We start from the raw sequence: 12,216 nt of genomic DNA, 5'->3' as shown, positions 1-12,216 counted from the left end.
TTGGTATGGCTTGGTTTGATGATATGTCATGGCTGGGTTGAGTACAGTTGGCACAGGCTTATAAGAAGGCTTACAAAACAGAAGTAGACTTGTATCAGCATAGTTTTTCTTTTGTGATGTTGTGCATGTAAGTGTGTAGAAACATAAAAATGCATCTTTGACTGGAGTGTACATTAACAGCTACTTTTATGCAAAGATATATCAGAATTCGTGCCTCTAGGGCATTTTAAGTTCTGCAGAGTATCCTGATTGTTTGTTTTTTGTTTTAATCAGGTTGTTGGAAATTTCTGCAGTTGGGGTCATAGAGGGAAAGGATGTGAGAATAAATTTAATTTAAAAAGCTACTTCAGGGAATATTTAGGAACAATTTTTTGTCTTGCCTTGATGTTACTCTATTACACTTCAGTATGCTGGCATCTGTTGCTTATCTCAAGTCGTCTTCTGTTAGTGGTCTTTAGAGTGGCTCACAGTGACTGAATTTCTTCCTACCTCCCTCACCTGGCCTTGTTATGACAAAGGCAGAGATGATTGAACATGTCACTTCTATTAGATAACTATGAAATGCTTGTACTTTGTTTAATTATTAGGTTGGTTTTTTTTTGTTCTTTTTTTTTAAGTTCTGTTTTAATCCTTTTCTGTATGTTTTCGTTTAGGGTTGGGATGAGGAATTTTCTGAGGCTAGTGATTACTTGTAAGGACTGGTACTGAAGAAGTCACTTTTAAGTTCTTACATAAAGATCCTGCATGTATGCAATGAATAGCAGAAAAGAAAGCTTTTGCAGAGTCCAGGAATTGCAAATATGCTCATATATTATTTCATGTTGACACTAAAAGAAATAGGAACAACATTAGGCCAATGGCAAATGTCTTGAGAAGACTTCATATATTGTGATACGGAAGTCCGCTCGTGTTTGACACAATTTATTGAATTGGTTATTCATCTCCTCTTGGAGTTGTGTGCTCTGTGGTGATGCTGTCTTTCCATGCAAGATTCTTCAATACTCATCTCCTCTGTAGAGATAAATAAACAGTGTTACGTTAGATCCTTTGATCCCATGGTGATTTGATTTTTGGTGTGCAGATTTTGTCTTCTGAATCTCAAAAGAAAATTTAGATAACTCATCTTTGAAAATGCAAATGTAATGTTCTTTTCAGCATTTTTGTCTGTGTTTACATCATTTTGTCCAGCTGATACTGGTACTGATAGCATCTTGTAGTAGATTACTGGTGATGTTTTTTTTAATTTTATGCTCATTTTTCTGTCTAGTTGTTTTTAGTTCATTTTCATTGATCTTAAGTAAAATGTGGGAGAGATTTATGCAGTTTTCGTAAGTGTTCTGTTCTTTGGAGGTAGTTTTTTGGTATAGTGTCTTGTGCTCCCTAGGGATGTCCTACCTACTGGGAATGAATGATGTTCAAGTCCTGGTAGAAAGTACCAAGAATAAGTTACTGGAGTTTCTAGCACCCTCTGCTGGATATTCTTTATAGAACAACAGCAACAACAAAAGCTTCAAGATCTATATCCTCACAATGACTTCTATTTTTTCTCTTCGTTAAAAAGCAAAGCCAGTTACCTTTGCTCAACTTCTGTGAACTGAGCAGTATAGTTCATATATAGCGTTTTAACAGAAAGAATACTTTGGAAACTTAATGTGAGACGATAAAATTACATATCCATGTCAGATCTAATAATGTGCCTGTCTTTTCCTGCAGACCTTTTTCCAAGGACGTGAGCATTTTGCAATTGCTTGCTTTTTCTGTTTTGTACATTTCCTCTTTGCTTGCTTGCTCTACAGATTTGTGCTTAGAAAAGAATGAAGAAGTCTTAGCAGGCAGATGAATTTCAGGAAGGGGAAGAAGTTAGCGATAACCTCCGTAAAATTTTGTAAAATGTTTCCCTACAGTCATTGCAAATAATTGATTTTCCTAGGAAAATTATTTTGGAGAAGATGACATGTATACTGATTTTGAAGAAGTTATTTCAAGCCCTGTTTTGTCTCTGTCAACATCTTCGAGCTCTGGATGGACAGCTGTGGGAGTAGAAAATGAAAAGAAGGAAAATGAAAGCTCAGTCAAGCCAGTTCACCCTCTTACTCTACGTCCATGGGATATTACTGTCCTTGTTAATTTGTACAAAGTGCACGGGCGATTGCCAGTGGTAAGAGCTTCAGAATCTTGAAGTATCTTGTTGCTTTTTTTTTTCCAGCTGCATGATGTGGAGCTAAATGTAACTCCCTAGAATGTTAGGTTAGGCTGGGGAAGTGTTTTTAAAATGCATGGGTACTCTTCAGCAAAACTGTGGCTATCTAAAGTAGTTTGGAACATGTTTGTTTTTGCTTATCTGAAATATGAACTGGATATCTTATAAATGATTTTTTATTCAAGAAAATAGGTTTTTGTGATCAGTAGTTCATGATTTTTGATTGACAATTATGATTTCTCTGCTAAATAGCAAAGCTATCTCCTGATGACACATCCTGCTCTTTGTAGCTGCATTGTGAGGGATTCCCAAGAATTTCAAAACTATTCCAGATAAAGGTTTGGGTTAGCTCAGATGGATTTGAATTGCTGTCTATATTAACTGTTAAAAGATTTTTGAAGTTGCACAGATTACTTTTTAATTATCAACTTGAAGGAAAGCTAGCATACTTACTGCTTACAGGTTTGCTTCTAATCTAACAACTTCAACAGTGTTGTACGTTTCATATTCTGAAATGGCTGTTTGATTTTATTTTATTTTTTTTCACTTTAGCATTGTAGTCCTGATGGTCCTGAGTGCCCTACAGCTTTCTTGGAGAGGTTGTGTTTTGAGATGAAGAAAGGATTTAGAGAAACAATGCTTCAGCTTGTGCTGTCTCCAGTGAATTTGTTTCTGAATGACAATTATCAGGTAGTTAGCCGATTTTATTTGGTTTTGTTTTATCTGGTTTGGGGGAATTGTAACCATTTTAATATGGATTCTTTTGATATATACAAAGCTTAAGGCTTTTGAATCATATGTGAAAGAAAATTTTGATGCATATATATATATTTTATTCTTTGTTTCTCCAGCATATGTTTGAAGTGAAAGGCACATAGAATATTGTATGTTTTCTTAATTTTACTTAAATCTTCCTTGAAAAGATTCTTTACGAAACTGAGAGTAATAGTCAGATTGGTCTTAGAACTGTTGAATCTTTTTCAAGATTTTTATCTTAAAATCTACTGTAGGTTGTGATTCAAGTAAATTTTGTGCAGTGCCTGGAGATGTTTCACTTTTTTAAGCAGCAAAAAGAAAAACGGTAGTAAATAGAATAACTACATCTTCACATTTCTATGCATTTTGTTAGAATAAATCACAGAGCTGGATCTTTAGCTTACAATCAAGATACTGGCATGACCTGTAATTTTCCTCCGGTAGGGGTACAGTGAAAATAATTAGAGACTAAATTAAGCATTACTTGTGGCTTGTCAGTTAGCTATGCACAATTTTACTGTAATTGTTAGTAAACTTCTCAAAAATTGCCCCATGCATAAATTTAGTTCAGTGAAGATTTTAGGTGGCAATTCATTAGCACAAGCAATTATCCTTACTCAGTGAAGTTTGTGACTATTTCAGTTCTTGTTTTATTTATGCACACACTGGTTGCATTAAAACCACAGTACTTGAACTGGGCCCTACAGATTACATTGTTTTTCAATGCCTGTATCCTGAAATATATTGCTGCCAAAAATAATAGTACAGTGTTTGAAAACCATGTACTGCTAACCATACACAGACAAAGACACATGTCCCCCTGTTCTCTGCTATGTCAGGAAGCTAATGAAACAAATTGGTTGATGCTTATTTAAACTTTCCAGATTTGGACCCGGTGCACAAGCACAAAAGTACCTTAAACATAACCTCTGGCTGTAAACTGACTAAAAGAGAAAGGAACTGCAAGAAATAATGTACTGTCCTGACAAGAAGTTAAATAGCATCTTAGGACGTGCCATGTTAGCCGTTGTATTTTGAGAGTGTTACCTTCTTAGGCTCTGATTAGCAAAGAAAATATCCCCGTAGAGAAAGTGGAATTGCAGCCTGCTGGGCTTTGGGTACAACGCTGCAGTTATCTGTGATAGTAACCTGAGAAAAAATGGTGGTGTGGAGTTGCAAGAATTGCAAATGAATAATCTCAATAGGATTAATACCGTGGTCTTTGGGGACAGCTGCCTAAATTGGATATAAGGATATCACCAGGCAGGCAATTCTCTTTCCCTTGTAACTTTGTTTCTGGAGCAAAGCGTCTGCAGGACTTGTTTTTCACAGGTGCAGCTGAAGGCAATGGGAATTGCTGTTTGAAACTGTAATTAAACCTGTGTGTCAAAAAAGTCCTGAGAATTTTCAGTTGGGGTAACCATGTCTGCTGCAAGGTTTTCTTTGGTGTATTTTGTTGTTTGTTTTGGTCGGTTGTTTTGTTTTTATTTTGATGGGATGTGGAGTGGGGGGATAGTATTATTCTATGAGGAATCCAAGCCATGTATTTAAGCAAATAATCTATTTTGTGCACTCAGTGACTTCTTTAAGGTTTTTTTTTTTTCTAACTGTAACTTAATCACAGTACATAAGATATGTACAAGGAAGTAGAGATGAGGTTGCAGCCATAACCTTAATTTTGAAGGGTTTTTTTTTTTTTTTCCTCTTTGTGATTTAATTGCCCTGAGACTTTAAACCTTTCGCCCCCAGCCCCTGTGTGTATATATGCATATAAAAATAGGCTAGGCTTTCTATTACTGTCTTTCAGAATTCCAAATATCAGGGGGGACATACTGAATATAAAAGCCAGAATGATTTTAATCAAGTGAAAGCAAAAAGAGTTCCTTGGTGCAAAGGAGGGAGTACAGGGAATAAGGCTGCTTGCAGTGCTGCTATCTAGCAGCCAGTGCAGCACATTGCACCATATCTTGGCTATGAGAAATTTCAGCTTGCAGATGTGTTTCTTCTTCCCTAAGCAGCTCCAAAGGGTTTCCTGATGGTGGAAAACAAACTGTGCAATGCAGTATGTTGATACTGAGGGAAAGAAAAGTTTTGCTGTTGACTTATTGGATTTAAATCACAGCTTACCTCAGTGTTATCACAAGCTCCTAGAGTATGTCTGTGCAGCTTTTATCTTTTGGTTTCTTCTTTGGCCAGTGAAGTAATATTATTTTATCTGAGTTCTCGTATCTGCAGCTGAGGACCATTGCTTTAGGTAACCAAGAAATTCTTCAATGAAAAATGCAATTTAGAGGACACTCTCTGATTTTATTTATTGATATTTTTTTTTTCAGTTGTTGGCTGATTGTGGCAGACATTCATAAGTCATTTATTTTTTAACCTTGATCCTTTCCATTGTCAAATGTGGTATTTCATTCTTTGTATTTTACTGCAGTACTATTTAAGAGATGTTCCCAATGATGTCACAGAGTGGAAATCCCCTAGGGAAGGTAATTGACGTTGGTTGCCAGTGGTTAAAAGATAAGGCTTCTTTCCCCACATGAGATTTACGTATATGCTGTTGCATGTGTGATGCTGAGAAGTCTTGGGACTGTGTAACTGTATAAAAGTCAACAGGGTTAGGAAGTGAATATGAGTGTATATGAAATATCTGTGTTTTATTTTTGTTTTTTTGCACTTTCTAATTACACAATCTTTGCAGTTTACTTAAGTGTTATCTTGTCCTTGACAGAGACCGGCAGCTGATGAAGTCCTTCGAGAGGGCCACATTAGTCTATCAGGTCTGCAGTTGCGTGCCCACGCGATGTTTTCTGCAGAAGGTTTGCCTCTTGGAAGTGATACTTTAGAATATGCATGGCTAATAGATGTACAGGCTGGAAGTCTTACTGCCAAAGTTACAGCACCACAGGTATCATCTAGAAACTGTACGCTATGAAGTATCAACTTCCTTCTTTCTTGTAAAGCTGGAATAGCATGAACTTCAGAAAATTTGCCATCTCAGCCTTAAGTAACTTTAAGTATACAGGTTAGAAATCTAACCATTTACATGTTAAAAATAGGAGATTCCAGTAGAGCCAAATCTGATATTCACTTAGATATAACAGGATGTCTAGTGTTAAATGAGCATTTAAAAGAGTGATGTTTACCAAATATGAACAAATCAGCAGTGAATGCTGATGATAATATGTGTAAATGCATGTTATGTCTATGTATGTTAATATACTTGAATACTGATTAGAAAATCAACCATAGTAACTGCTTGTACTTCAAGTGGCTTGATTGTACAAAAAGTAATGCTTCTCTGTAAATAGATCCAGTGTTTTGGGACCTTTTCAGCCATACACTAAAGAATATAACAAAGAGCAGAAAGAAAAACTCTATTTAAAAAAATCAAGTGAGGAATTTTTAGTGAAATTTTGTCTGACTTCCTCTAAAATCACTTTCATTTTATGATGCTGAATTTTGGAGATTCAAATTCATTACTCCTACTGATTAACAATCTGGAAAGAACAAATTAAGTACCCATTTATGGGTACAGTTTGAAAGGCATCTCGTTGTCCCTCACGTGTAACGTTCATTCAGATACATAGGCATTTGCTTGCAGGAATGCTATCAGGAAGGAGGATAACAGGTTCAGCAACTGGCAAAAATTTTACCTTGCAGATAAAGTTTTGACATTCCTTAGAAACCTATTGACAAAGCCAAGTTTTAAAATAGGAGACAATTGGAATGATTTGTGCAAAAGTAGAATGAGCAGAGCTCTCGAACAGAGTAGCTGGTAGCTGCATAACTTCTAATGCTTGGCCCCACTGTTAGGTAGCTTGCTTTCACAGTGATCAGTCATTTTAGTCCTGCCATTTATGCTGCCTTCATTTTTCTATTATATAACAGCGACTCCAAGCGTGTGTTTTCTTCTTGTAGAAATTCTCAATTGAATACTTCTAGAGTATTTTAATTTCGCTTTTTTTGTTGTCAGCATTGATGTGAACCAGAACTTGAATTTGCTTCTTTCAGGGTCATTGGCTTTTTCCTTCCATACTGTGATGTATCGTAAGAATTTGTGAAGGTATACAGCTAAAGAGAGGATGAGAGATCTTGTGGAGGACAGTCATAGCTATATTAAATTCCAATTAAATTGCTCCTGATTTAAAGTCCCCTTTCCTTTGATTAGCCAAAGAAAACCCATTTCCCTCTCATAATAGAGCTAGACAGTCATGATTCATTTCCTTTATGAATAAGCTAACTATATAAAAGATTTAAATCAACAATTGGGTAATTACTAGGTCCAGCGAGATTCAGTAGTATTCTGTTTAGCCAGTTTACTTCTATGTTTTCTGAATGTAACTTTGTTACTTACATACAAGAAGGTATGACATTTAAATTCATAGGCTCATAGAATCATTTGAGTTGGAAGGGACCCTTAAGGTATTAGGGTATTTAGATGCATTTTTTTTTTGAGGAAAAATAAGATGGTCTCCATCTTTGCAATGAAATGCCTGTCTAACCCTAAAAGTAAAGCTGTTTCCTTAGATTAAGACGTAATTTAGGAATTGTTTAGGTTCATGTCACACTATTACACGTGCACCTTCTAGCACACACAAAAATAAATCTTGAGTAATGGGCAATAGGCTATGTTTGAACAAAGTAACAAAGACAGAATGTTATGATGAGGTTGTCTGTTTGGTTTTACTCCTTCCAACCTTTAGTGATGTTCTTTCAATAATCTGTTGAATACTATAAGTTTATTTTGCATACTTACTATTAGACAACATGTTATTTGCTTACAGCTTGCAAGTCTTCTGGAATGGGGGCAGACCTTTGTGTTTCATGTAGTGTGCCGTGAGTTTGAACTGGAAAGACCTAAATCTGTAATAATATGCCAGCATGGAATTGATCGTCGTTTTTGTGACTCTAAGGTAACCTTCTATCCATCTTAATTATTCACTATATTTGTACGGGGCTTTTTTAAAACTTTATAAGCCCAACCTTAAAGTTATCAAGATATATGGAGCATGTACTCAGATTGGCTGCTCCCTTTGATAAATTATAGCTAATTATGTTTTAGAAAGAAAAGCAATTCTATCTGAATTTTTCTGGGGATTTACGCCATGTTTTTGTGCTACATTAATTATCTTGAGAGACAGTATCCAGAAGAGTCATGCATATTTTCTTACCTCTACAGTGACAGTTAAGAGACAAATGGCATACTTCAATTTCCCTTAAGAGACAAAGATCAGACTTCTCATCACGCTCCTGGCACATTGCCATCCTTTTATTCTCTGTTGTTGAAACAGTGCTTTGATGAGGGGCTTAAATTAACAGCTTATGGCTTCTATGGCTTTTACTATTGTGGCCTGAGCAAACAGATGTTATCGTGGATTCTGTATTTGATGTATGTCACTTGGAATCCATATGGACATTCACTTAAAGACCTAAGGAGTCTTGCAATATGTGAAGCGTGATTCGTGAATTTCATCTCTTGACCTCCTCCCCGTTTTAACATAGAGGTACCAGTTTTTGTGATGTTGTTTATGATGTTTTTTTTTCTTAGATGAACTGTGTCCCTGGGCCATGTCCAACATCTGATGATTTAAAGTACACAATGACACGCTTAGCCATGGATGGTGCAGATCTGTATGTGGTAGAACATGGCTGTGCCACCAACATAAAGGTAAAAGACTTTACTGGTAACAGCAATCAAAATATTTTTATCTATAGAGGTCTTTGCATTTTTTTGATGTAACAGTTGCCTGTTTTTATGGCTTGCTCACTGTATTGGAACTAAGTGATAAAAGGTTGGTGTTGAAATGGTTGGACTGAGTGAGAAGTAGATCAGTTTTGGTCATATTTAATACTTCCATTTGTGATCTTGGAAAATGGTCTATCTTACAAAATTAAAAATGTGAGCTGCAAGATTGGCATAATAAATTAAAACACTATAGAAGCTATTGTCTACATTTGAGAGTTGTTAAGAACGTTTTCTATAAGTTAGTAACTCAGCAACTGGAAATGACTGAGAAAAAATGTATACAGCTCACTGCATGATAACTCACAGTCATGTTATGTGAGACAGCTATCTGAACTAAGATCATTGGCAGAGATGGGAGAAACACTACTGTTGCTACCTGACCAAATCTAAAACACTGGAGTGTTTCTGTTCAAAAAACAATATACAGAGAAGAGCTGACAATTCTCTCTCATTGTATGCAAGAGAAAAGTATGGCAAAATGAAAGTTAAGAGATGATATAGGAATGCATTAAAGTATTACACTGACTAGAATTACTAAGTGACTAGAAGTTGTGCTGTCCAGTAATAAATTTAGTTTTAAAATTGGACTTGATATCTAATATTTGGGGGTCAGCTTCATATTATGAGCAAGAATCTAACTGAAGGAAAGTGGCAATTATTTTAGACATTTTCTGTGATCTGAGATACAATATCTTGTCATTTGAGTGGCTGGATACCTTGTGGCATTTAAAAAAGAGAAAAAGCATTTTCATCTATTAAATCTTTTGAGTCTAGTATTATAACGCATCAGCACAAATATTAACTGTGTTTGCAGGCATAAATATGAATGACAGTATTTTCAAAAGCAGCTTAATAACCTGAATCACTATGGAAAATTATATTGCTAATGCATTCCATTCATATTTAAAAAAGGATTTTCAGTGTTTCATTATGGCTTGTGACAGAGATGAGAAGTAAAAATTTAACTCTGTGAGTTGCTCTTCCATGGCTGAGCTCTTTTGCAGCTTTCCTTACTTTCCCTTTGAAAAGTTTGAATGTTTAGTTGGAAAGGTTGGGGTATTTCATGGAGACCTTTTGGAAACTACTGAAGCTGTGCAGAAAACTTCATCCACCTTCAGATTGTTTTAAGACATATGTGTGACAGGGCTGTATCATATTTTATTGTGGTTCAGTACTGCGGGGGAGGATTGGCTCTGTATGGACAGGTAGGCTGATTGTGAGGTGAGCAGTTTCCATAGCTGAGTGTGAAGATAAAGCAAGAACTTTTTCCAGATACAGAAGAATCAACAGAACTACTGGAGCTATACTAATAAAAAAAGTAGATCGTGATCATAAAAAGGCTGTTACAGCACAGTACATATGGATTTAATTAGAATTAAGAATTGAGAATTAAGGCTCAAGACTTAAAGGTTCTTCTGTTTTGAATTTTGCACTATTTAATGTGAATCTCTCACTGAAGGATTTACCAGGTGTGGCATTAAATGTCTGCATTCTGCAAGTTAATGCAGCTTTGTACTGGAAGTATGGAGTCAGTGTTTTAGACTAAGGTCATAGTGATGTCACGTTTCAGATTTCTTGGTTTTTTATGGTTAAGCAAATAAGTTGATAATGATTTAATTTTTTAAAGATTCGTTATAACATGTCTAAAGTTGGGAATTTTCTTTGAACACCTTTACAGCAAGATACTCCTAAGTCAAGAATTTGCTTTTGTTGTTCGAAAACTATCTGAAACCTTGCCTTCTTTTGTGTGTGTTTGTGTGTGTGTGTGTGTGCATGTGCGTGCACTTGCTTGTAGTTTATTAAAACTGGTTTTGGAGACAGTAGTTTACTGAGGCCTTCCTGGAATTAAGTAGATTTTATGTTAATTGTATTAAGGCTAATTTTTCTTTGTTTAAGTTTTAAGTATTCAGAGTTCATGTTATTACTTATGTTTTCAGATGGGTACTATACGTATTGCAAACTGCAACCTCCACAACCAGTCTGTTGGAGAAGGTGTAAGCGCTGCTATTCAAGATCTTCAGTTGAGACAATATGTTGAGCAGGTGAACAACTGCAGAACTGGTCTTCAGCCAATCCTAAGGAGGGCATATTGGCTGGAAGCTGGATCTGTCAACTTGGGACTCATCACTGCTGACATTGCTTTAGCTGCAGATCATCCTTCTAAACATGAAGTACAGAGGCATTTCTTGGAAATGCATGATAACCGAACTAAAAGGTGAGAGTTGTAGTGTGAAGGAGATGCATTTGAATGTATTTTAGTGTATGTCTTTTTATCTTGTCTTAACTAATTTTAAATGTACTAAATGTAATGTGGTTGTGTTTCTGTTTTCTTTTTTTTTCTTTTCCTTCCTGCTCTTGTGTAGATTGTGGTTTTTGTGGCCTGATGACAATTTGAAGAATAAGAGAAGCAAGAACAAGTGTGGCTGCCTGGGTGGTTGTCGATTCTTTGGTGGCACGCTAACAGGACTGGACTTTTTCAAGCTGGAGGAACTGACACCTTCAAGCAGCTCTGCTTTCTCAAGTACAAGTGCAGAATCTGATATGTTTTATGGTCAGTCATTACTGCAGCCAGGAGAATGGATAATTACTAAAGAGATTCCTAAAATTTTAGATGGTGAGAATGCATTGTGCTGTAACATCATTTGATTTTGCCCAAAAGAATCATTTCCTAACTTCACATTGGTATTTATGGTCTTTCTAATTCTGGCTTGTAGTAGTTGAAAGGGGTTCTGTGGTGGTATGGAACCCTTTGAGAGAAGACAATGGATTGATAATAATGAGCAAATTTTCATATGCTGGATTTTTATATTAACATGCAGCTTCTTTGTGATTAAAAAGAAGCTTTCTGACTTGCATCTATTTTACTTGTCTAGAAAGCAGTCTATTAAAAGAATTCAATGTTTCACTGTTCTGATTTTATATTATTAGGAAACATGCTAGTATGTGTGTGCATTTTCAAAATGAGGGCTTTTTTTTTTTAATAAAACTTCTTATTTCAGTGAGCGAGGAAGAGACCACTGTAGTTGTGTAGTGGTATCAGGTGTTCAGTTTTTCTTTCTTGTTTCCAATCCTAGGTAAAACAAATGGTGTAAAACGAAAGGATTGGGATTGTAGATCTGTAGGTATAGAAATAGAAAGAAAGGCACAGCATCTAAGCCTCCAAGTGCCACTGCGCTCCCACAGCTCCTCATCATCTTCAGAGGAAACGAGCAGTTCCAGTGCTGCCCTCCCATTGCTTGCAGGTGAGAAGGACAGCCCATCTTCAACTGCTGAGGATCACTTGGGACAGAAGGAGTTCTTGTCTGGTACAAAAAGAGAGGATGGTCATGGAAGGTTAGTAACATCAGTCCTGACTGAAAGACTCTTCAGCACTTCAGTACAGAACCTTATACACCTTATATTTTGCAATTGATTTAGTACTGGTTACTTGTAACAGCTCTGCTAAAATATGCTTCCTTGTTTCGATGCAAATTTGGATCCGCTGCTAGGGGATAAATGCCTGATCTGGGTA

At 36.1% G+C, this 12,216-nt stretch overlaps 1 protein-coding gene across 11 annotated transcripts in view; it reads left to right on the top strand.

The window, feature by feature from the left end:
* Positions 1–12,216, top strand: part of BLTP1 (bridge-like lipid transfer protein family member 1) — a 108,557-nt gene that overhangs the window by 35,376 nt on the left and 60,965 nt on the right. For 10 of the 11 annotated variants that reach the window (XM_090139165.1, XM_031596851.2, XM_031596856.2 and 7 more), the window contains exons 20-27: positions 1,931–2,158; positions 2,753–2,890; positions 5,688–5,864; positions 7,744–7,872; positions 8,508–8,627; positions 10,643–10,920; positions 11,069–11,319; positions 11,780–12,038. In XM_090139165.1, the coding sequence (XP_089995291.1) occupies positions 1,931–2,158; positions 2,753–2,890; positions 5,688–5,864; positions 7,744–7,872; positions 8,508–8,627; positions 10,643–10,920; positions 11,069–11,319; positions 11,780–12,038 (1,580 nt within the window). The remainder of the gene's footprint in view (positions 1–1,930; positions 2,159–2,752; positions 2,891–5,687; positions 5,865–7,743; positions 7,873–8,507; positions 8,628–10,642; positions 10,921–11,068; positions 11,320–11,779; positions 12,039–12,216) is intronic. The other variant, XM_031596854.2, reaches the window with a different exon arrangement.

This window comes from Phasianus colchicus, chromosome 4 (assembly GCF_987193195.1).
Source record: "Phasianus colchicus chromosome 4, bPhaCol1.hap1.1, whole genome shotgun sequence".
Lineage (NCBI taxonomy): Eukaryota > Metazoa > Chordata > Aves > Galliformes > Phasianidae > Phasianus > Phasianus colchicus.
The sequence above is the reverse complement of the archived record's forward strand: the minus strand, read 5'-3'. Positions and strand labels throughout refer to the sequence as shown.